General features: G+C 43.7%; 1 protein-coding gene across 4 annotated transcripts in view; it reads left to right on the forward strand.

Moving 5' to 3' along the window:
• PNPLA7 (patatin like phospholipase domain containing 7) overlaps positions 1-24,815 on the forward strand; it is a 117,093-nt gene that overhangs the window by 70,221 nt on the left and 22,057 nt on the right. For all 4 annotated transcript variants that reach the window (XM_068414086.1, XM_068414084.1, XM_068414085.1 and 1 more), the window contains 2 exons: positions 15,873-16,029; positions 23,561-23,677. In XM_068414086.1, coding sequence (XP_068270187.1) covers positions 15,873-16,029; positions 23,561-23,677 — 274 coding nt within the window. The remainder of the gene's footprint in view (positions 1-15,872; positions 16,030-23,560; positions 23,678-24,815) is intronic.

Below are 24,815 nucleotides of genomic sequence, written 5' to 3' on the forward strand. Positions count from 1 at the left end.
GTTGGCCTATGCTATGGATTTTTTTTCCCCCCCTATGGATTCTTATATTAGAAAATGTCTCACAATATTTCAAAGCTCTTCAAAGTTTGAGCAGTAAGAGGAATTATGTCCTCTAATGGGAGGATGTTCTCTTCTTTATAATCACCCAAAACCCCAGGTACCCATACACTGCTGACAGCCTTACTTTACAGAAAGATTGTATTTTTGCAGATGTGAGGGCGAGGTGTGTGCTGAACACTTTATTAGAATTCCATCTGAATTCCTAGTGAGCTTTGGAAATAAACTATTACTGATGTTTTTCTTTGGAATCCCTTTTTACTTTGAGAGTTTTATGTTGAGACAGATATAGAATTTCGTAGCCCTTCGTCTCACGAGAGCGCTGTCTTCGTTGTCTTCATCACCGTGTTCTTAAAGCCCTTCTTTAAAACAGTCTTTTGAAGTACTGTTCTCAAAAATAAAAAATATAATTTGCATGTAGTCTGTCTATTTAAATCCACAGAAATATCACATTTTTGTCTTTGGGCCAGTGCGTGTTTTGTGGGGAGTATTCATTACGGTAAAGGTTAGTGCTCCTTTGTGACAGCTTGTTCTGATTAGTCACTTGATGCTGAGACAGCCAGCGCTGTGGCTGTTAATCTTTGAGTGTCTGAGAAGATGCCTTTATCCCGCTTGCTTTCACAGTTTCCTCACCTAAGATGATTTCAGTATTTCATTCTGAGATAAGCACTATCCTGTGGAGCCACAAAGTAAAGCAGAGGAGGGGAGCTTCTACCTAATCTGGGGATCTCAGGAGGCTTCTAATCGACTGATGCAAAGCTCTTGTGGGGTTTTTTGTTAGGAGCTATCTGGTATCTGTCTGTTCTGAAGCCTGTGTCATATATGTGCACTTCTGTATTCCTGGCAGCACATCTTGCTCATTCCCTTCCTTTCTTCCTTCTGTAAACACTCCTGTAATTTTTGCGAAACTATTTATTTTTTGTTCTGCTACTTAATTTGCAAGCTACCACCTGCTGGTTTTCAAGAGCAGAGGTAAGAAAGAGCAGGATTATTGAGCCTGTTTGTTGGTCCTGTGTTCTCCTCCTCCGCTGCACTGTTACTGTGTTGGCTTTAGGCTTTCTGGATGCACACCACCCATTCAGCAACGTGACTGTGTGCCATTAGCCATTAATTTGCTCATTTCTGCATCTGTGCAATATGGAGGACTTCAAGAGGATTAAATGGCAGAATGGATAAATACAATAATTTCTTCTTTCTCTGAAACCCTATTTATGTCATGGACTAGAATGCTTTTTCTAGGGGTTCAGGCTTGGCACATGGATGGTGTGAGCATTGTGTGTTCAATGGGAAGGCACAGAATGCTGTTTCTGTAGGTGAATTGTCATCTAAATTGTGGTGAGATGAAAGACTGATTTCTAAAAGATTTGTTTTTGAAGTGAGAATATAATTAAGACTGGGGAGAGAACAAAGTTACTCTGAACTGTGTAAAAATCTGCCTTTGGAAGGTTCACAGCTCAAAGTAAGTTCTTAGGTCCCCACTTCTACTAACAAGGGAACTTCAAGGGATTATGCACTAGGTCCTTAAAGTCATCCTGTGATTAAAGCCCATTCCAGGTAAAACCGTTTTGACAGGTCGCTGCACCAACTCTTGATAGTTAGCATAGCCTTTGGATAATCTGCTACACAAAGTAACCTCCTACGTTGTTCTAGAAGCATGAATCATACTGGTCACAAAAACCAGAGTGAGCTAATAGTTACAGGGTGCTGGCTGGTGGTTATTTCTGTTCAAGGTATTGTGTTCTGTGACTCCACTAATATCAATTATTTAGTTGTTATTTTTGGGTATGTTTGTCTCCCTTCCCAGTGACAGGCAGTTTGGGAGGTTTTACCAGAGCAGCTTCCTAGTAATTATCTTTGTGGTTTGTCATGACAAAAGGCTCATAGGAACTAAAGGTTTTCCTTCTCTTGTGACTATAAAAATAAAACAAATCGAAGTGATACAGTTCTAAAATTATAGTGGTTTGCTTTTGTGAAGTGCTAACTTAATTTCAGTTAGAAACATGGTGGAGTTTGAGGGAAGGGAAAGGGGATTTGCGTTTAGAAGAATAATACATTTGAAATGTAGTTGCAAGAGCAATGACACATCAAATCCTGCAACAAAGGCATAAACCCTCCCACATATCACTCTCATGACCTTCAGCCACCCCACGTACAGCCCACCCTTTCTTTGGTTTTCTATAGTCATCTTAGCAAAGCTGTTTGAAAACTAAAATTTATGGGGAGTAAATAATACAGAAGTATCTAGGAATCCCTAGGGCTTTGGGGAAAAAAAAACGGGTCGTGCTGTTTCAGAAGATTGACTTAAGCAAAACTGTGGTGACAAGCTTTGTCGTTGATTGTAACGTCATTATTGTAGGAGTGGATTTGGTCCAACGTGCCTGTTCCACGTAGGCATAATGGGAGAACACAGAGCATCAGACCTGTTCCCGTTTGGTTATTTTGATGGGAAACTGTATTTGCAGTAACATCCATGATACAAATACATGAGATGCTTATTGAGAAGGAAAGGGCTATTAAAAGAAGTTACTTGCCTTTTTCGGATGTGCTGTCTGAAATAAGGCATAATAATCAGCTGCAGGTTCATCCAGGGAATGGACGCTCGTGGTGCCAGAGACCTTTACTCACGGAGTCCACACGTCCTGTCCTGTCTGTGACACTTGGTGCGTGGGTGGACGGGGCTCTGCAGCATGCCGTGCCTTTCCCTTCTCCCCACTGCCCTTTCCTTCAGGCAGAGCATTTAAGCTTTCCCCGGGGAGCTGCTGTTGAAGGATATTTGTAGGTACTTCATCAGGGCATCTTTTCTCCTTTTTCCATTTAGTTTTCTCTCAAGCTCCTTATTTCACCTTAGCTCTTGACATATCAAGTAGTTTGTGGTTTTTTTTTTTTTTCCACAGTGCTTTCTTGCTGACTCTAAGGATTTGACTCACGCTCATACCTTTTCATTTTGGGCAGTCGACCTGTTTCATCAGCTTGTTCTTTCTGCCTGTTCTTTATTTTAAGCTCTGGCCCTCTGAAAAGAGAGAATAAAAGCAGCAGCATAGGAGAAGCAAGTTATGCCTTTCTTGTTAGGGAGATATTTGTGGCTGATGAACCCGCTTGTTGCCTCGTCTGTCTGTGCTCCTGAAGCCTGTGCCACGTGCAGGGTGCTCACACTCCGTGCTTTTAGAGAAGGCCAGACGTGCAGGTCTATCTACCACCTGGTGATTTATTGGCTGCTGCACTGAGCCTGACTTGGGTCTCTGTGCTCCTTAAAGCCTGGCTTTATCTTCTGATTCGCTGGCTTTACCCGATGGTGAAAAGACTGGAAGAGTGCCCAAGAGGCAGATCTCATAATTGTTCTGCTCTCAGGAGATCACATTTGCCTTCTGCACCGTCAGTGTTTGACTCCAAGACCCCTGAATGCACAAAGAATAAAACAAGGAGGCTTTACTGTTTGGCTGCAACTCCAATTTATTCAGGCAAGTCTGAGTAAAAACCTGTTTATCAGTCTTGCTTACCTTCTCTGCTACCAGATCCCTCAGCACTGCTGTTCATCCAGAAGGCACAAAGACAGAATTTGTTTGTGCTCAGTCTGCACTGGGACAAAGACTTGCAGCTTGTGAGTAATCCCAAGCAGAGTCAGGTCGGGCAAAACTGCATTCTGCAGTTGGAAGGAACCAGGGGATGTACAGGTCAGATTGTCCTACATACATGGGTCAAGCAAGGAGAAGGTAGGGCATGCCCATACCCACCTTGCAATGTGGTGGATGCACATGTGCATCTCCCAGTGCAGGTACAAGCAGCTCTTATTTGCAGGCTGGGTCCAATGTTGGCAGCACGTTGAGAGGTTTCCCAGCTATCCCTGTGCCCTGTTGTGTTTCTGAACAATCACGGTAGAGAAGGATTGAAGAAAAGCTCCCCACATAACGTAAGGAAAAGCTTGAAACAATCATTTTGAGAACTTTAGAAGGTCATATTCCTTTTTTCAGTGTTGATGCCTGCTTTTAGCATGCCAGTTTGGCTAGGAGGTGAGGAGCCCTTGCATATGAACAAACCCTGTAGCGCTTCCCCTGCTCCATCTTGTTTAAAAAGGAATTGAATTTGGGTATTGATGACCTGGCCTATCCATGTAAAACACTCGAAAGCAAGTAAATGCTGTGCTGTAAGATGGTATATTCTTGCTAGAGTGTCTTTGGCCATTGCTGTCCTCTGGGGAGCTCCTGACTGCATTTAGCAGACGAGGGGGCGTGTTGCTGATGTTCCGTGGCCTGTAATGCAGTACTTTAATTACAGTCTCGGCAATTAAGTGGTATCAGTGTTGGCATGAGTGCAGAGGCTGAATTTGCAGTACGCTCATGTGAGGAGTCAGAAATGATTAATGAAGACACTAGTATGTTTTGGGGTTTGTTTTGCTTTTCTGTCTTGTTTGTTATTCTAACTTGGAGAGGAGTGTTAAAATGTACAAAAATCTTGTAGTCTCATCCCGGGTGAGAGGAGACTGATTCTTAATTCTATCTTCTTCCCATGATAATTGAGGACAGGATGTGTTTTGTGGTTACTCTGGTATTTAGTTGCTTGATGCTTCCTACTTAATTGGATTTTGCCATCAACTCTGAGAAACTTTTGCATCTTCATTGCATGATGCAGATCTTCAGTGTTTGGCAAGAGGATACGCTGCAGGCAACAGAAATTCCATTTTCACCTCCTGTGAAATTCTCCTCAGCTTTTTTTCTGAGAGAAGCTATGAAGTCACTGTTTTCTTTCCCTTGCTTGAATTGATTAAGGAAAAGTTGACAGGCCAAAATTAATGAACACGCAAGTACTCAGCAGCATAACATGGTAACGCAACAGCTGGACTTATTGGGGCAATGTGCTGCAAGGAAGGGAAAATAAAACCTCCTCTTTTGGGGGGCTATTGTTGACCAAGGTCAAACGGCAGCACAGGAAGGTCTGGTTGCCAGCACTGCTGCTGACGAGAGGAGCACCGGGAGCTGTGGCTGTGCAAGTTCTCTAGCGACTGAGATCCCTCCTGGACTGTTGTCTTTTGCTTCGTGGTCCACAAAAGCAAAGAGAAGCATGCCTGTTCCCTGGAAATAGGGAAGGCTGCACGGAAAATGTGTAAGCTTAGCGAGTCTTCTAGGGCATAATAAAAGTGAAGGCTCCTAGGTCAGGGCTGAGGTTTGGACACCATGGGTGGAGCAGGCTGGCTGGTAGTGCAGTGGTGGAGCTGACATCTCATAGCCCAGTGTTCAGTGTGTGATGAAACATCCGAGGAATAAAGAGCTGAAATTTGAGGTGGAAATGATGTGCCAAAGTGCTGTCCTTGGGATGGACAGTTTGCTCCCATGACGCAGACAACGCGCTTTCCATGCTGTAGCTGCTTCTCCTGCAGTGCAGGTGATAGCAGCGTCGTGGCTATGAAACCCTGATGTTCAATCTTGGGCAATAACAGAATCTCCTGGGGAGACTGTGTGAAGTTTTATGGTACAGGTGCTTCGGATTCAGTTCCAGCAGTTAAGGAAGATTAATTCTTATTCCTCAACTAAGATGGATAACTGGTGGTATGAGGCTTTTTACTTCTATCAGTGGGAGAAGTGTGTGCATGGACATTGTCTTAATGCTACCACTGCAGAGCTGCAGTACTTGAAATGGAGATGGTGGACTTGTAAGATCAATTACTGTACCTCAAATACAGGGGAGTAACTGCAAGCATGAGGGGAGTTGCTTTTTTAAACTTGACACAAGCACCCAGACAATGTGCTGTAAAAAGAATGTGTAGGGGGAGAGGGAAGGAATTTGCTGCCTGAAAATACTGTCATAAAGAACAGAGAGCAGTGTTTTTCCCTATGGGATCCTAAACATGCTCTATATAGACATTACAGAAGGGATGAAAGAACATCCCATGGGGATTTCCTGAGCTCTTGATGTTCCTTACGTAAGCTGGAACACAGCAAATGTTCCTCAGCTCTTCTGCTGGGTTCAGAACTTTACATAGACTGAGTCTAATGAGGGGCACCCCAAGGTACGAGGGATTGGGATCTGTGGAGACCAAATGTGCCAGGACTTTATTCTAGTGCACAGTGGCTGAGGAATAACCAGGCTTCTGGTGATGCTGTTTGCGGTGGTGTTTTTCTCCTTGTGCTGGAGAATACAGGTAATGCTCATCTTGAGAACTTGCTTAATAATGTCTTCTCCATGCTTCCATTCCTATCTAGATCATATATAATCTATTTACCTTTTTTCTTTTTCCACCTGGCCATGTCTCTGTTAGGCTGCAAGTCTCTGTTTTCCCTTTCTGACACATCCAAGCCCGAAGATTACCCAGTCATTCATTCCACTGTCATTCCTGCTTGTTTTCTTTGTATCTGCCCTTTAGTTCCCTTTCTCAGTCTTTGCTTTCAAGTCGTCTCTCAAAGGACCTACTGCAAAAAATGTAGTTTGTCAACTGCTTCTACCATACTGGGGGGTGCCCTTATTTGTCAACTTAACAGAAATGCGCTTGGCTTTGAAATAATTCTCAGATCCTGCAGTGAGCTTTAGGACCACACTGTGTTTTGCAAACAGATTATTGATAGCAATGTTTAAGGTTGCTCTCAGTGGTTTATAATGGGGTGCAGCTGTCCCCTTTTTTTTGTTACCTCTATCTCACAGTGCTTAAAATTCACAGTAAACAGAGGGCTGACAGCTTGAAAATGTGTGAAAATTAGATTCGGATTCTTTGAAGTATTCAAAAAACATAGTCTGATAAAGCACTTGTTCTGAAGTAAATTATGGAACAAAATTCTTGATAAAACCATTGTTCTTCATTCTGACCTTGGCTAGGATAGCTCTGAAAGAGCAACAGCAGCCTCTCCGAGGTGCTCCTGGTGTCATGAGTTTACTGCAGCTATCAAGGGTTAAATCACTGAAGCAAGGAATGGGCAGTCAGGACTTCACTCGTGTTCAGCTCCTGATATCTCATGGGCTTGAGCAAATGGCTTAGACGCTTATAACTTGTGTTCTCCTTTTGTAAAACAAGGCGTTTGCCGGCTCTACTTTGGCATCTGTGCAGGTCACCCTTCATAAATTGCTCTGAAGCACTTACATGGAACAGAAGGAAAGGATAAACATTACCATTAGGAATTGTTTGGGGTTTTAGCAGGGTGTTGTTATCTCTCAGTGCATAGGGAGTTACGCTCTCATCTCATGGGTTGGATGTGTCTGGGGAATTTGCTTGAAATCTGACATCCAGCCCAGTTACTATGATAAAGTTAACTCTTTATTCCAACGTGCAGTGGCTGAGGAATAACCAGGTTGCTGGTAACGCTGTTTGTGTTGTCTGGGTACAGTGCCAAGACATGGTCAACATTTTTGCAGGGCCTGCTGAGGTTTGAGAGTGTCCTCGCCTGTTCTGGGCAGCAAAGAGCCCACACAAGCAAACCCTGTCGTCCCTAGCCAATTCTGGGCAGCGCCAGCTCTGATGTCTTCTCCCACAGTGCAGAGATGCTGTAGGAGAGGGGCTCTGATGGAAGCCAATGGGTTCCTGAGTAGCTGCCTCTGAAACTGAGTCTGAGGATGTGCCAGGTCCTAATCAGCTGGAGGGTGTGTTTGCTTTCCTGGCATCATGGAAAGGTTAATGGCTGGATGTGGTGATGTGTGATGCTGTAGAGCAAACATGGGTCCAGCACTATCCTGAGGCAGGTGAGGAGCCTTGGTGGTGTGGAGAGCGGTGGTCAGTGGTGCTGGGCTCTGCTTGGGTTTGGCCAAGGTCCCTGTCTCCAGCTTGGTGTCTGGCAGTCCCATACGGAGCCAGTCTGGCACAGATTGGGTCCTTCTGCACTCAGTTCACACCATTTCCTAATTTCTACTTATGCAAGATAAGAGTGAGGGTTTCATGCAGTTCCTGTTTGTTCTTTTTCTCTCTCCCAACAGTCAGGCAGCATCAGTGCAGATAAACCAGACCGAAATCTGAATTCCAGTGTCAGCCACACAGTCAGGCTCCTGAATCCCCTGTGTCTTTCAAAAAGCAGATTTGATTTCAGGGCAATATCCAGGAGCTAAAATAACAGAGAAGAGTCTAAACTCTTTATCCTTAAAGATAAAGTTACACCTTTGACTTGGTCTTTTACTTTTGATGCTGTTTTGTAGAGGCTGAAGGAGAAAGATAAGGAATGTGTGGGCTCTTCCTTGGAAAAGATGATGATAACTTATGTTTGGATACCTAATTTAAGTCTTATCCAGGTCAGCCCTAGAGTATATTGTTTGAACAAACAAAACCCAAGTCCTAAAAATAAAACAGTGAGTTCTGAGTATTTGCTTTTGTTGAGAAAACCTCATGAGACATGGCTGTGAACTCGTCCTGACGGCTTCGGGCTTTGTTTGCAAATGGTTGGTAATACACTGCAGCATGATTGCTCCCGAGAGGCTTGGCTTTGATTTCTTCAGGGACGGACTGTCTTGTGTATTGCCTGAGAGCTCAGTCATATTAATCGTGTTTATGCATCTGTTCAAAATTCTGCCTCAAAGTGCAGTTGTCTTAAACCCAGACAGAGCTGTGTGGCTGTTATCAGATCTGACTGCTAATTGCTCGGTGACTTGTGTAATAGTTGGGTCATCACATGCACGTAAAAGCCGTGTTCATATGGCTTGGCACCCACGTAATGCTTAATGATCTGATTTTTCTTTTTCCCATCTGTAGCACCTATGTAATTGCTCATTTGCTCCCATTTGCCATGGAGGTTGAAGATTTTAATGGCTCCTATTAAATCCTCCAAGCAGCAGGAGCTTGGGAGCCATCTACTTTAAAGTTATGACTTAAACAAAATAAAAATTAATTGCAAGCGGTTTATTTGGACTGTCCTGTCCTGATCTTCACTCTTCAACCCACCAAACTCATTTATTCATAGCAGTACTTTGATATACAGATGAAATTAAACAAGGAGATGGTGGAGTTGTGGTTTAACTCTTATTCCTGGTTTCACATCTCTTTTTATCAGCTGACAAAACGTGTGCCGTGTTACAGAGCTGCAAGTCTGAGGGAGCACTTTCCACGTAGCAGTCGTAATGCTGCTTTGGCCAGTCCACGTGCTTTCAGGAAGATGGTAAAGCTCTTGTATTACTGTGATTTTTAGGAATCTCTGTCTAACTTTGTCTGGGCAATGAGCTTTCCTGTTAAGAAAGAGGAAATTAGAGAAGTTGTAAGTAAAATCACAGTTAAATTCTTTGAAGTGCTCTGCTTTTGTCTTATTTCTGCAGCTTCCAGATGTTGTGCTCAGAGTGGGTTATTTTAAGACTTCTCACAAATCAGTCTCAAAGGGGTGGGGGAAGGAGGATATATTTGTTTTCCAAAGAAATTATCTTTCTTTGCAGATAACTGACTTCTTTCTTGGCTCGGAGTAAGAGACAGGATTTTGTTTGGCATCCCCAAGCAGGGAGCGATGGAGGGGTGCAGTTTGCCGTTCAGCCTCTCTTCCCTCCCTCCTCCTGCATGCACCTACCGGAGCGTGCTGCTGGCAGATGGGATCAGAAAACAAAAACCCTGGTGCATTTTCTGATTTCCTTTTACTTTGGCTTTATTTAGTGTTTTTTTTCCCCTCCAATGGCTTACTCATGTATCCCTTCACACCCCAGGACTGGGTAGACCTGACAGCCCTCCTGGAAGGGCTGAGCAGTTTTTCCTCATTTACTTCTGTGTCAGACACAAATCTCTCAGTTTAAAGCTTGTTCTATAGTTTGTGTATAAAGCAGAAACAAGACCAGTGCTAAAGGGATGTTGTATTTGGATTTTCTTGCAGGAAAGTAGTTTCACTGGCGTTGTGATAAATAGGAGTTGCTTTTTCTGCAGAACGTGCCTGTGTAGCCCTGGATGCGCAGGGTTAATCTCTATAGCATGGCAAGGCTGAAGGGAAAAAGGCTCCTTATCCTGAGTTAAGGACACGGTGGGAATCTGAGGGCAAGGCTAAGTGGGAGGATGAAACGAGGCTGTTGCTAATGGAGGGAGGACAGGAAGAATTCAGGTCTCTGAATCAATACGTGTGTAACTGGGGACAGTTTGAAAGATGGGCAGTGGATGGGAGAAAGGTTCCTTCAGGGCAGCTGCTGGGAAGGATCCTGTTGGTAGCTGGTTGTTGGGGTGAGAACCCAGTAATGTGGGATTATTCCCTTTATTTAGCTTAGAAATGGGGCTTAATTCATTAATTAATTAACATTGTCCTGATTGGAAACTTCTTTCTAAGTGCACAAGTAGTACTGCTTGCTGTTATCCTTTTGAGCTGTCAGCTGTCACTGTAATTATTCTGGCAAATTTATGACACTGGGAAGTTTTATGGTCAGGAAAGCTGGGAAATAATGTTATTGGGAAGATCCAAGTGCGGTTAGGTTTCAAAGCGATATTTGTATGTATTGTTGCAGAAGATTGAAGGTGCAACTGGAGTTGCAACTTGCAGAAGAGTTGCTTGATCTCTAGGTATGTGACCGTGCCCCTCAATGTTGGGATCAGCAACAAAACACGTACCAAAAAATGCTGCTTTTTGTATAAAGGACAAACTTCTCTTTATCTCACATTTCCAGATACCGCAGTATTCCAGATACCACCCTTCATTTAAATCATGTCTAATCCTCAGTTAGACATTATAGACGCCCCCAATACAATGACCGAGGTGTCTAACAACACCACCACAAAAGATGTTATTGATAACAGCTCTGTAGTGGATGGAGCTGTATTTGTTAGTCTGAGACCTGATTCAGGAACCAGCCCCAGCTTCAGGATCCAGGACGAGAAGTGCAGGTGAGCCCGGGTGCTGTTCCTGGTGGTGTTTCGGGACATGCTGTCCGTTCCTGTGGGCTTGGAAGCTCAGTCACCTTCGGTTTATTTCTAGTGCTTTCAAAGCGGCGCCGGGGAATCGTTGTCCGACACACCACTTCTGCACGTCTCTGAAGTGGATGTAGTAAATACGTATTCATCTGCGCTTGCCCCGTAAGCTGGGTGATCTGACAACTGCTCGTAACGTACTTTGAATGAAAGCTGTTATAGGAAGGAAAAGCTGTTTTTATTTGTATAGCTTTGCTTCTTCAGGAGTTTTAAGGTTATGAGGGAGCCTTAATTCAGGTTTGTTAGACTCTAGCGGAGCTCAGTAAAGTCCCCTTGGCAATTTCTCTATTTTTCTACCTACTTTGCCATTTAAATACATCAGGAAGGTGGTGCAGCAAGCTGTGTATCCTGCTCTGGGGCGGCTTTGGTTAGAGACACGATGGAGCTCTGCAGCAGCCATGACCTTAATCTTGTTTTAAACCAAAGGAAATAACATCTCTTCAGTGCAGTCAGATCTCCTTCATCCTGATGAGTCAGTTAGGAGAGGTGGGTGCTGGGGAGGCTGAATACCTGAGCTGTATTTTCTCATCCTTTCTGAAACTGAAGTGGACTTTGGAGGGGTGCAGCGTGATCAAGCTGCAGCCTTACCTTGCTGCTCCATTAGTCATGGTCTGAAAAATGAGTGTCCCGTCTCTGTGTGCTCATGGTATCATGTTTATTCTTCCTAACGCTGACAGGCAACATCCTATTGATGTGTTAAACGTGGCTTGTGGAGAACATATTGGTGCACAGTCTCTGTTTTTGTATTAATTGTATTTTCTTCAGCCCCTTGACCTGAGCACGGAGGACAGCCTGTATTCCTGCTGACGCTTTAATCTGAACTGTCCTGCTGCATTTGCTTCTTCCTGAGAGTCGTATCTAATCTGAGCTCTGGCAGGCACGTGAGGAGCAGGCACATGCACGTCTCACAGAAGAATTTTTCTTTTATCAGTTGTGCTCTGGCCTTTGTGCATTACAGTCACATGCCAGTGGCATTTCCCTGGGGGATGAAAGCAAGGGCTTGTTTCAGGAGGAGGAATTTTCCTGCAAGACCTTCTGCCAGAAGAGCTGTGCTCTCTGCTGGGCTGTGTTATTTCAAGGAAGCATGTCTTCAACCCCATAACTCCCCTCCCTGCTTTGTGGTCATTTATTTGTGACCGTTAGTAGTAAAGAAGAAATGGTGCTTGCAGTTCAAGAAGTACAGCACTGCTTTGGGAGGCTTTTTAAGCACATTGAGCACGAGTTTGGCAAGTAGCGCGGTAAGCGGCACTGCAGGGCAGCTGATGCACGGAGCAGCCCGTGACTTGCCTGGCTCAGATCAGGTTGCGAGGCAATGGCAGGGGTGAAAAGGGAGCGTGGCTCTTATTTCCAGTTCCTCCTCGAACTGACTGGTGCCGTTTCCGCTCTCTCTGCAAAGGGCGCTAATTAATCAGGCCTGTCCTAGGGAGTGATGTACGATGGAAAAGAGGCTTTGTTAATATATAGACTCTGCGCTGCTTGGGCAAACCTTTGGGGGTCTGGTGCAAATTATTTGAAAGTAATCTTCTAGGTCGTTTGTCTTTGGTGCCAGGAGTCCTTGTCGCTGTCCTGGGGACAGGCGTTAATCCTGGCAAGGGAAATGCTCCATCCAGCTGCACCATCAGGCGGCTTTAGGCAAAGGACAGCGGCATGTGCAGCTCCAGCGACACACTGTGCGTCCCCTCTGAGCTCCTTCCTTCTATCTAGGAGGACTCCCCTGTGCCTCCTTACCTCTGGAGTAAGTGACATTCAGCTCCGTGTCAGCCGGGTAACCAGAGATTTCCCCGTCCCTTCCTCTGCTCCGCACGAGTGCTGTGGCACTGATGTGTACAAACAGTGTTGCCACAAGCAATTGTCCTTTGTACTCACTTGCCAAACACTTGTATTTTCACATGTTGCCCTAAAATGGGACAAATCCCCTGTGAAATTGTGCCTGGTATTACAAGAAGTGCACGATCCCTTTTCTTCTACTCTAGTACTCTGTTAACAGGGACTTAGCTCCCGGCTTCAATTTCTTTTCCTCTTTAGTTGTAGCACGAGAGCTGCCCACACCGGCTCTCCGTGATGCACCGGCGAGTTGTCAGTGAGCGGGACGCGTGCTGCCTGGCAGAGCGCCGGCTCCGCACGCAGCTTCCCTTGGCAGCCTGCCCGTGTTTGTGTGCGCCGAGAGCTGCGAAGAAGTGGCCAAGAGGGAACCAACCGTGAGGAGTTGTTGAAAAGTTTCATGTAGTAGCGTTGCTGGGGTAATGATGGCCTAAAACTGTAGGGAGGGGGGAAAAAAAACCTGTTTATGTCTTTGAGGAGGCTGGGTGGTACATGGAGAAATGGGGTGGGTTTGGGCACATTTGCTTTTCTTTGGGATTTTAGTTTGCGCGGGTACATTCAGTCACAAACGCTTCTGTTCAGGATGGTGGAACTGGAAGAATCAGGTTTGTAGATATGTATAAATGAAACATAGTTTAGTCTGGCAGTTCATAGGAGGTCCCTTTCCAAGCAAGAAAAGTACTTTCATTCCCATCTTGCAGGTCAGCCCTTTGAAATTGTTGCTTCTGTTGGAGATTCGTGGCTGTTACACGTTTAGGTGGATATTGGCAGGGACTCTGCCGATGCACGACACAGAGGTGATGGCTTGCCAATAGAAGTGATAATAATCTTTTGTTATTCATGCAAGGGCATCATGCAGCAAAGTAAAAGCCAATCAGAGTGATCACATCAAATCCCTTGTATTTTATGGATGCACAAACGCATGAATGAGGAGATCCAGTTTCGGAAGAGGTTAAAGGGAGAGAATCCAGTCTGAGGCTAGTCCTGGCCAGTTTAAAATTGTCCTCCATGTAGGAAATGCTTTACAGTACTTAACATGTCTTAACAAATCCACATGATGTAGGCCTTCTGCAGAAAGCAGGTTGGATAGGTCTGTTCCTCGGCGAAACATCAGTGTCAGGTAGTAACTTACACGCAGGGATGAGGCAGCAGCAAGTGCCAGGTGCAAGAAGCAGATTGCAAAAATAGCCTAAAAACAATGGGCTCCTCTGGCAGGGATAAAAATACTCTTTTAACTTAAGGCATCTTATGAAGAAGAAGCAATAGTAAAGCAAGGGAAGGAGAATTTGGAGAGGAAAGCTAAATGAGCCGTTTTCTGCTCTTGGATTACACCAGCACAGATTGGTCATTGAAGTAATTTACACCAGTATAACCGAGAACCTGTCTGAAAGCATTTCAGCAGCTGGAGGGGATTTATTTAGATGGAAAGAATGTGTTCAGCATAGCTTGGCCAAATGACACCTACGGCGGACTTGGCAGCTGTTAGCAAGTATTTATAGGATGTAAACAGCAAGGGGAAAGAGGATGGAAATAGAGCAAACTGGGAGGGAGAGAAAAATGGGAGGAAAATGGGAAAAGGAGGATTTTACAGCTGTATGGGTTAGACTGCAAAGCATCCATCCAGGTGGAATGAACTAACTGATGTGACTTGATGTTAATTGGACAAAACATTTGAAACTAGAGGCCATAATTTTCTACTGATAAGGCAGCAATCAGCCTCTGCTACTAATTTTTCTGCTTCTGTAATGGTTCTGTAGAGCAGACAGGGATCCCTCTCCCATTAGGGGATTGCTCTTTATAAGATCAGATCAAATGTTCCCTACCTATGCTTTCTTTTCTGATGGTAGGTAGTAACATTTGCTTCAGAAATGAGTATTTGCAACAATTAGCAGCTTCTGAGCTTCCTGAACGCAAGGTTGCACCTGATCTTTCACGTTGAGTAGCCACTGACAGCCTGGTGCCTTTGATTCATTCAGTCCGCATTTGAATCCATCTGTGATTTGACCTCTTCAGCATGTGATAACTGTGGCTTCCCCAATTTGTGCTTTACATGTGTGTCAATTCTTTCCTTTACATTAAACTTTCTGCATGGTGCTATCCTTGGCTGGCCCTGCATGTCTCCCATCAGTCACGATCTTCCCCAGTCGAAGATTTGAGTCTAGTTTCTTTGCACGTGAAGTCCTTTCCATATTCTGGTCACCTTTTGTGCTTCTCTGTCATTTTCTAGTTCTGCTATTTTTTTGTATTATTTTTTTTTTTTAGTGAGAAGTCTGAGCCTCCTTGCAGTTTTCAAAATGCTGGTGCATCATGGATGTATGTTCTTGTGTTTACTGTTTTATTCTTGTTTCTTTGATTTGCCTTTTGAATTTCCACTGAACACTGGGTGAATATTTTTCAGGGAATATCCACAGTGGTTCCAAAACCTCTGTGTGTGAGCAGAGGTAGTTAAGAGCTCATTGCTGCAGGGGCATTGCTACTTCTGGTTTTCTCTTGTCCCGTCAGCACTGAGGTTCATCTGTTGTTCATCACTTGACTCCATCATTGCTCCGAGTTCCTTCTGCACTTCTTGAAATCAAGGAATACATTTACTGTCCTGAAGGAATTTGTATCATCCTTGGACGCTGCCTCCTCATCTGCCCCTTTCCTGGGTCTGTGTACAGACGAAACTTCGGCCTTCTCATTGCTGTTTGTCTCTTCCTGCTCTTTGTTGTCCATCTTCAAATTCATTATTAATCCCTTCGGTGACCCATCCTGTGATCCCAGGTTTCCTTGCAGAATCACTGGAAGAGAAACTTGTGGAGAGGTCTCTGAAATCCAGATGTTCTTGGCTGCTTTGGAGGAACCCTGGTAGAGTTTTTGATGCGTTGCTCCCTTAAAGCCCTGTTAACTTTTTCCTCACGATATCCCCTGGCTTGATCCTTGGCTGTTGTTTTCGTATCGCTGCCTTTCATACTGAAGTCAGGCTGGGTGGTCTGTATGTCCTGGGACCCTCAGAGTCTGTTGGAAGATTCCTGCGTTCATACTGTTTGTTTCTGGCACTGAGGCTTGTTTAGCCATAGATTGGCGGTTCAGCTAGTGCGCACTCGAGTTCCCTCAGAAGGTGGCATTCATGTCTTTATGGCTGTTTGTCTGATAATGGCTTTTTTTTTTTCTTTTCTTGGCACAGGGGATGCTCCCAAGTGGGAGTTATCAGAGCGCTGATTGAAGCTGGCATCCCCGTAGACATGATCGGAGGAACATCTATCGGTGCTTTTATGAGTGCCTTGTACGCCGAAGAGCGCAGCTACAATCAGATGAGGATCAAGGCTAGGCAGTGGGCCATGGTAAGCGTTGGGGATGGTGTGCTTCTCTCCTCAGATGGAGCACAAGAGCTTAACCACAGGCCTTAGCAGGCAGCAACGCCTAAGCAGCCACCCAAGGAAAGTGCAGCCGCCTGCACTTCAGTGTCTATACGATGAAAAGGGCCCTGCCCAGCAAGGTGCTCAGTGTCACGCTGGCAGGCGAGGGCCCGAGGAGGCAGGAGTCAGATGCTTGACTTTACTCTGCACAACTTCTAGTCACGCTATAACTGTAGAGTGATGTTGTTGAAGTGTGTTTGCCTGTGTTTATCTTTGTTTTATCTTCTCTTTTTATGTGCTTGGAATCTTGTTTCCTTTCCAACTCTCAACAAATGTCTTTCTCTTTTGTATAATTTTCTCTCTTTCGTTCTCACATGCTGTCATTTTTCAGTGGAACTGATTGACAGAGGTAATCCTTCTCTAAACTAAATACAAAATGTGTGATTCACGGTGCAGCCTGAGAACTCCAGAGTGGTGGTACTCTGGTTCAGGAGAAATTTTTAACTTTAAATATTTAATACAAGCAAAACCGTATTTTCATAGGTAAACCAAGGTTTGGGAAGGTTGTTTTAAATATTGACCTCTGTGGGTCAATTTATTTATTGATAAGATGTTGAGCAAGAATTGTCCTGGCACCAGATTACACTGGTTCAAATTGACTAAAGGTGAAGATCAGCGTTATTTCTGAAGTTTGCTAGTTACAGCTTTGTACTGTTCATATGAAAACTACATTTTCGTGTTGGTTTTCTTATTGAAAGGGAAGCAACATGGGGAATTTTCTAAATTAGATTAAGCTCTGGATCTGCTTAGATCCTGAATTTTAGGGTGAAATAGGTGTCTGTAGTTGGCACATGTATATTGCTCACCTTTCCCAAGTGTCTTCTAACCTGCCATGGCTTTGAGACAAAATCTACTGTACCTTGGTAAGATACCACTTACTTTGCAGCTAGACAGTCTGGGGCATGAAAATACCTCTTGGGGCCCCAGCGTGTTTGTGCTGTCCTGGTGGGCAGAGAACCATGGGGCTCTGCTTCACCTCCCTCTCCCTGTGTGCTGGAAGGATGTGGATTTTGTGCTTTTTATTTAAGAACTGCCTGTGCCTGGCAGGGTTGGGAGACACTCGAAACATAAACTGTTTATGATACAGAGCAGTTTGCTGGAATCGCAAAGGTGGAGGAGGCTTGAGATTTAAGGACGTGAAACCAACTGTACTGAATCGTATCAACACCCATTTAACCTTGCACTTTTATTTCCCACATTGGTCGCTACCAAATGCTTACAGGACAGCATCTGAGCAGGGCGAGCACGTGGCGATGCCTCCCTGCAATGTTTTCCTCCCCTCCAGCCATCTGTGGCTCACTGCCCTCTCTCCATTGCTTTTCGTTAGACTGGAGCGATGGAATTTTCCTCCGTGCATTTATCCAGAGGATTAATCTCCTCTTGTTTGTGAACTTGTCAGATCTCTTCTGTGCAGGGGGTGATGCAGAGCTGGAAATGCTGTTTTCTGGGCTTCTCAGGGCTGTGCTCCCATCGAAGCCGGCTTCATTTCCAGCATTGCGGCTCTTGAGCTCGCCAGCCTAATGTGGAATCACGCTCGCTTTTACCAGAAATAGTTAAAGATGAAAAGAAGAAATTTAATCTATTGATTAACTTTTGAACACAAATTGCAAAGCTCGGAGAACATTTTGCAAAGGAAAAGGCAGGTTTTGGTCCAGCCTCGGGCTCTTTCAGGTATTGGTACGTTAAAATCCGCAAATAAGTAGCGGGAAGAGAGGTTAGTGTCCTCTGTTAGAGCAAGCATTTCATCTTCTTAATGAAGAATGGATTTACTTGAGGTTTTTCATGATTGTTCTGACGAGGTTGCCAGGTCCACATCCAAACCAGAAATTGTTCAAGGGTTTGAGAATGAAAAAAGAAAAGACTGCTCTGTGTGAAGCCCTTTTCACTGTTAACAGCACAGTCCAGCAAAGTGGTTGCATTGTAAATTGAAGCAAGCCATGAAAACCCTCTCTCCAAGTTCAGATCACAGCTAATGTACAAAGTAGCTTGAGGGATTGTGAATCCTTTTAACAGTGGCTATTCTGAGTTATTTTTCTCTTGTATTGTGTGGCTGGGACTGTGGACAGAGCAAGGAGAGTGGCTCCTTTCGCTGAGCACCGGCTCTGCGTGTAGTAGCAGGGAGGTTTGTTGGGGATTCACAGAAGATCCACCTGAAGGGACCGAGTGTGAGCAAGGTGACAAATCCACCAGATAAGCCCCAAATTCCCAGTGTCCTAAAGTTGCAGGGCTGTCCCTGCTGTCCTGCAGAGCAGCATCGCGTGGACGGCTGCAGGAGGCAGCTGCTGTGCAAGGGATGCTCTGGGCAGCGTCCTTCGATAAACCCAACGTCATGCAAAAAGGGCTCGAGCTTCTGCTCCAGAAGCTGCTGATTCTGCTCCTCTGAAGCCTGTGAGCTTTTGCTGGTGAAGGTTATTGCTGAGTGCTCTTTGTGCAAAACCTTGCAGCCTGGCTTTTGTAGCCTGTGGGGGTTTTGGAAAAGTGTTCGCTATGATGGCTTAGATAACTCTGATATTAATTTCTTTTTTAAAACCATCAAAAGAAATGCTGGTTTTGTCCTGCAGTTATTTCTCTTTTTGTTTTTTTGTTTTTTTGTTTTTTTTGGTTTTGGGTTGTTTGGGTTTTTTTCTTTAGAAATTGGCATATCTCTAGTTGTACAATTGGGTCTGGGAGAAGGGGTATTTTTAATGGGATGTGTTTTCTGGACCTAATGAAGCAGCAAAGAAATAAATTACTTTTTTTTTTTGTCAAAATACAGAGTGGTATGAAAATTACCAGTCACATTAGTTCCCTGTGTTTTTCTCTGTGTGTCTTCTGTGCCTGTGTTTAATCATGTTTCCAGATTGTTGAGTTTTCTTGTTTTTTCGCTGGAGAGTTAATATTTCAAAGTATAAATATTTCACAAAGAATGGAATATTCTACTGTTGAAGGGAATATGGTTGTAGGAATGTGTAGCTAAAAAGCTTCCCATAAGAGAATTAAGAAGGGCTGGGAAGGTGCAGTCGTTTACTGTCTATAGTTGCATGACAGCTAAAATAGACGTGGGGCGTTTCTGAGGTCGCAGCCATTAGGTTCTGCCTCTCCCTGATGCTGCTCTAGTATTCGTGCGTTGGGAGATGCTGTGGTTTAACGAGCTGGTCTGGCCAAAAATTCATCCCTTTTGTTTTTTCTGTCCTGGTTTCTGGCCAGCTCAGCTTCCAGAGCTGCCCGCTGCAAAGGTGGCCGTGCTGGCCCAGGGCAGTGGGAGGCAGAACCATCAGCCCCGGTGTGGGTCACATCAAGCTGCTGTCAGACTGGATCCCGATACTCTTCTGGATCCGTTACACCAGCTGTTTTCTGCCATACCCGTGATGCCCATGTGGGACCGGGTGCAGGTTAAGGCTGGCTTAGGAGCATGGTGGCAGCCTGCAGCTGCCCTGCGTGGCCCAGCAGAAGGGTTAGTGGGGAAGGGTGGGATGCCCACGCGACGGGGACCATGGAGGGCCCTTTCGCTGTGGGAGTCCGAGGGAGAGCATCGTTAGTAGGGGCGGTGTTCTGTAAACCGCTTTGCATCCTACACTGTTTGCTTTTGTTCGTACGCCAGATCTTCCCCTGTAACAACAGCTACAAGGACAGATCCCTGCAAACAAACACAAAATCTGAGCTCAGCAGGCAAACGTTGCCAAATTAGATTGGCATGAAGAGGGGGCAGGATATTATGGGAAAGATACCTCCTGACTGGAGGAGATCAGCAAAGTAAACTGGTCCCAGTCCCGCAGGTGAAGGGAGTCTTGGTTCCTGTGCCTTAGCACTGGTTCAGGCACAGCGAAAGGTAATACGGGCTGAAGCAGCTTTAAAGCGTGCGGTGAATCCTAAATAAATAAGTTCGTTACAGATTGCACGTTAATGAATATGCACATGTTGTCTCCGAAATTGGGTTGATGAGCTGCAGCAGAGAACCTGCTTTGGGTGTCCTCCAGCCTGCTGGCGCTCGAGGACAGTGTCGGGCTGCCAAGGTGGGCTCTGCTGTGCTTTGGTGCTTCTTAATTGCCTCTTTTTAAAACTTTATCAACCGGTTTTGAAGGTTTTATTCACTAGGTTTCTTTGCTTGCAAAAATTAAACCAGGGCAGATTGCTTTTCCCTTGTAAGCCAGTTGAGGTGTTCCCTCTCGTTGCCTTTCAGGTGAAATTCTGTATTTGAGATTATTAATAACAGGAGGCAAAAATACTGGGTGTGTTTTTGTTAAATATTAAAAATTTGTTATACCGAGAGGTACAGGAAAAATCTGTTTTCGTGTAGTGATAAGGCCTGATGGTTCATATTTACCATTTCAATCATATTATTTGGGATGTTGAAATTAACCCTAAATCAAACATTATCATTTGGGAAATTCAGCTAAAAGGTTGCACGCAAAATCCAGACTTGCCTAGTGCTTTGAAATGCCCAGTTAAGGCACCAAACTGTCCTATTTCTGCCCCGTAGCGACCGTGTCAGCTAATGGTCATGCAGATGACACGTTAATGTTGCAGGATCAGAACATCTGAATCTGATTTTAAACATACATTTACTTACCGCGCCTTTCTTCTTCACCCGACTCTGCGATGGTTACGGTTTCTTAGATGGATTAATTTTAATTTTCTTCAACTCTTAGATTTCTTAATAGTTCACCTTTAAATCTGAACTTCTATTATATGTTATTCCTGCCTTCAGGATAAATATTCCCTGTAGTGCTGTTTATCTGAAACTGTTGGCCGGAGTTAAGTTTTTTATTTTGTCTTTAACATTTTTTTCTTTGTGAATTCCTTTGCTTGTTTCATTGAAACTTTATATGTGAACACTGAAAAGACACTAAAGGAAATTCTGGATGCTATCTCTAGTAGTTTAAAAAATATCTAATCTGTTCTGTTGTTTAAAATTTTTGATCTTACAAGAAGTTTTCCCATACCCTTGCACTTTTTTTATAATCAGGAACACTGAAAAATCCTGGGATTATCCTGGTTTTAGAATGGTTGTAAACCAGCGTCAGCATCAAAGAACAAAATACCCAGAGATTACAATTCAAGCTTCTTTTTGTCCATCATCACGTGCGTTTGCTCTTCTTCTGCTCTTCTTGAGCAGAAGAACCTTGTCCCTTCCTTGTTGAAGTTGCCTCATAGCACAGGGTAGCTTTTAAAAATAATTTTTGGTTTGAAGGTCTTCTTAATAAGAAAGCTCATCTTGCAGCAGAGCTGTAGAAATGGAAGTTCATGAGAAGTTAATGAAGAATTGTAAAATACCTGCTCTCTCCTAAGGGAATTGGTAGAGGTGCCTTAAGGCTGTGCTTCCCGTCACTGGGCTGGAGGGAACCGAAGCTGTGTTGTTCTTGGAGACGCTGGTGTTGACCCTTGTGCTGTGGGTTAGTAGATAAGTCTGAAGTGGAGCAGGAGTCAGAAGGCTCTGGCTGCCTTCCCAAAGGGTCATCTTTAATTTATCTCAAGAATGGTAGGTGGTGGCAGCTGTTCTTGGAAGGCTGAGGGAGGCTGTTGGCCATCAGCATCAGCTAAAAGGGCATCTCCCAGTTATGAGAAATGAGAATATTAAGAAATACCCATTAATTGGAAGTGTTTTGTTCATGTACAAGATTACTGTGAGCATTAATTGCAGGGAAAACGTAGAGGCTCAGCATTATAAAGATCATTTGCAGCAAGGATAGCCCGATGTTTGGTACTAAGTTGGAGATATTTTTCTTCAGTATTAAATAAAGGACTTTTTGTAAATGCCTCTTTCCCTGATTTAATCATTTTAAGTAATGTCAGAGACCAAATCCCTGTTTTAAGTACAAAACTAATTCCATTTCACTCTGAAGCTGGGTATATAGTATATGTCTATAGTTAGGTTGGCATGCTGTCCTTGCCCCTTCAGAACCTAAAATGAGGATGTGAATGAAGGTGACAGGTTCATAGTTGGCTTTGTGCTGAGGCTTTTACATTCTCCCATGTTTCCTGTTCATATACTTCTTTTTAAGGATCTTTTTTTCTTTTTTTTTTTTTATACTTGGACATGTATTCTCTGGGCAGATACCTACTATATATTTAAAAGCAGCTGGACATGACAATATAGGCTAATCCTGCTCTTTAAATCATTGCTAGAGTAAAGCAAAGGCCAGATGTTGATCACAGATCCTTTAACAGACTGCAGGTTTAGAGGCTGTTTTGTGCTGTCGATCTCTGCCTGGGTACAATGCCATATTGTCTGTTAAATTATAGAGAACATGTAGAGAGAGAAGGTATTTCATTTAATAGAAATATTTAATCCAGTGAAACCCTATTTAATTGCAAATTAGTTAATTGGGGTTTTTTGTCTTCTGTTGCATTTTAACTGAGCGTGATGTAATATATTGGGCATTGAATTTTGTTAGGATTTATTAGGATTTGAGACCAATAGCATGGTGATGGGACAAATACGGTGGCCATAATGCCATACAGTTCAGGTATTTTCATCATTTTATCTTCTAAGTTAGTGCACGGATGTAATGCACTTGAAACGAGAAAAAAAGAATCCATGAAAGTTTAATTACAGTATATGTGTGTTTAGAGGAGACATGTGTGACGGGGCCAGCGGCTGTTATGGGATGTAATAGGTACCTATAGTGCTTCAGGAAATCCCATGCGATTTGGTTTATCTAGCTTATGTGGAGTGCCCATACTGGGATCTAAATGCTGGCTGCGAGCAGCGGGTGAAGAGCACAATAACTCATTTTGGGAATGAAAAATAACTGACAGTAATCCACAGCGAGTGTGTTTAAAGCTCTTTAGGTTGTGACTGACTTAACCTCGTTGCAGTCCCAGAGAGTCACGGATATGTCTTTGTAAGGGCTTACACTTACAATAAAAAAGTGTTCAGATTGGAAGAAAAATCAGGTGTGATCCAGAAATGAGATGAGATCTACAAGTGTTTACATCAATTCCTATGTTACAGATTTAGGATTTCCCTTCCACGCGGGTAAACTGCACATACCCCGTGGAAGACTTTAAATAAGCTGAAGTTTCAACGCAAAAGGATAATGAAGAGGGAGATAACTAATCATATCTGTTATTAAAAAAAAAAAATTCAAGAATTAAACTGTATTGTTCACGTGCATTTGTTAAGGCAGAAACCTGTGCCCATGCACGCTGCTTTAGAGGGACATCTTGATTTGTGGGTAGAAGGGAAGCAATGCAAATGTACATTTTTCTGTAGCCTTATTGCAAACTGGCTACAGAGTTTGCTTTTTCTTTTAAATGTATGGCACCAGACAGGGAGTTACTGGTTGTAGTTTTTGTAGTTGTCTTTCTGTCCCCTTGACAACTTTTGTACTTAAAATAGCAACGCTTCCAGCGTGTTGGCTGTAGAATCGGGAATATGATGTCTCTCGAATTGCATACGTTAATGCATACATTAATATGGATTCTTGCACATATTTACCTTTGAAATGCCTTTTTTTTTTCCCTTTCTTTTTAGGTTATGAATTCAGTGTTTAAGACTATTCTAGACTTGACATATCCAATAACATCTATGTTTTCTGGAGCAGCTTTTAACAACAGCATCAACAACATCTTCAAAGATAAGCAGATAGAGGTAGGTTGCTTATTCACTTTATGTATTGTAAATGATGTCACTGTATTCTGTTGTAGCAGAAATAGCTTTCTTCCATGCTAGTATGAGATACAGGGCTGTGGGATGACTGAAAACATTTTAGAACTGTGAATGTGATGTTACATGAATATAGGAAGGAGCTTATTCTTTCATTTTGGATTTAGAAAACACAGAGTAGATTATTTGTAGCTACTTCTGTTCTGTTTGGTAAAGGTATACAGTTGTTTGAGAGCAGAAGTTAAAATTGTGTCACAGAAGTAGAATTGCTGAGACTGTTTTATCACTTTTCTGCAAATCAGGTCTGAGACACCCTTAAGGCACACCAGAAGCACTTACGTTGAGCTGTTATTTCTGACGTTGAAAGGGAAGTTTCCATCTTCTCTTAATTTTGCTCTCTCACAACCCTTGTAACGTAGGTGTCTCCTGATTCCCAGCAGTGCTGTTTGTGGGGTAGCCCTGGTTACCAGCAACCCCCGTGATTGCTGCTACAGATGTCAGCCAAAGGCGGTCCACGAGAAGAGATCAGCCTGTGCAAGTTCTCCCAGGAAAGCACGCAGAAAGCCAGGGCTGGGTGCTTCAAAGATATTTCTCAGGAAATAGTTATTGCTCCTCTGAAATTAGCTGTCCTTCCAGGGGAGTACCAGGCTCTGGAATTTTGATCTCTCATGCCAGAGGCACAAATTGCTCTTGCAAGTCATCTCAGCTGAAGGTTCAGGTGTGAGGAATCAGAAGAGAGTCTTATCAAGCCTATTTCAGACTTGAATAATGCTCTGTCCTGAAAATAAATGAAACGATGTCTGAGAAATGCAGTCTTCATTACTGCGTGATAGGTCTTGGTTTAGTTTCCATCGTGCATGTGTTTGCATGAATATGAAGTCTCAGACAGACTTCTTTCCCCATTCCCCTATTTTTGCTTAAAATGTGGTTGATGCACCAAGATCTGCAATCATCAGAATATCTTTAGCATGGAGAGGCACCCCTAATACTCTCGTAGTCACACTTTATTCATCCGCCCTCCTATGGCATTTATACCAGATGGGTTGTAATACTTGTGCAGCATCTGTTAGTCCTCCCCAATTCCACCATCTTTGCAGAGCTGATTAAGAGATTAAACTCGTTA

This window comes from Nyctibius grandis, chromosome 16 (assembly GCF_013368605.1).
Source record: "Nyctibius grandis isolate bNycGra1 chromosome 16, bNycGra1.pri, whole genome shotgun sequence".
Lineage (NCBI taxonomy): Eukaryota > Metazoa > Chordata > Aves > Nyctibiiformes > Nyctibiidae > Nyctibius > Nyctibius grandis.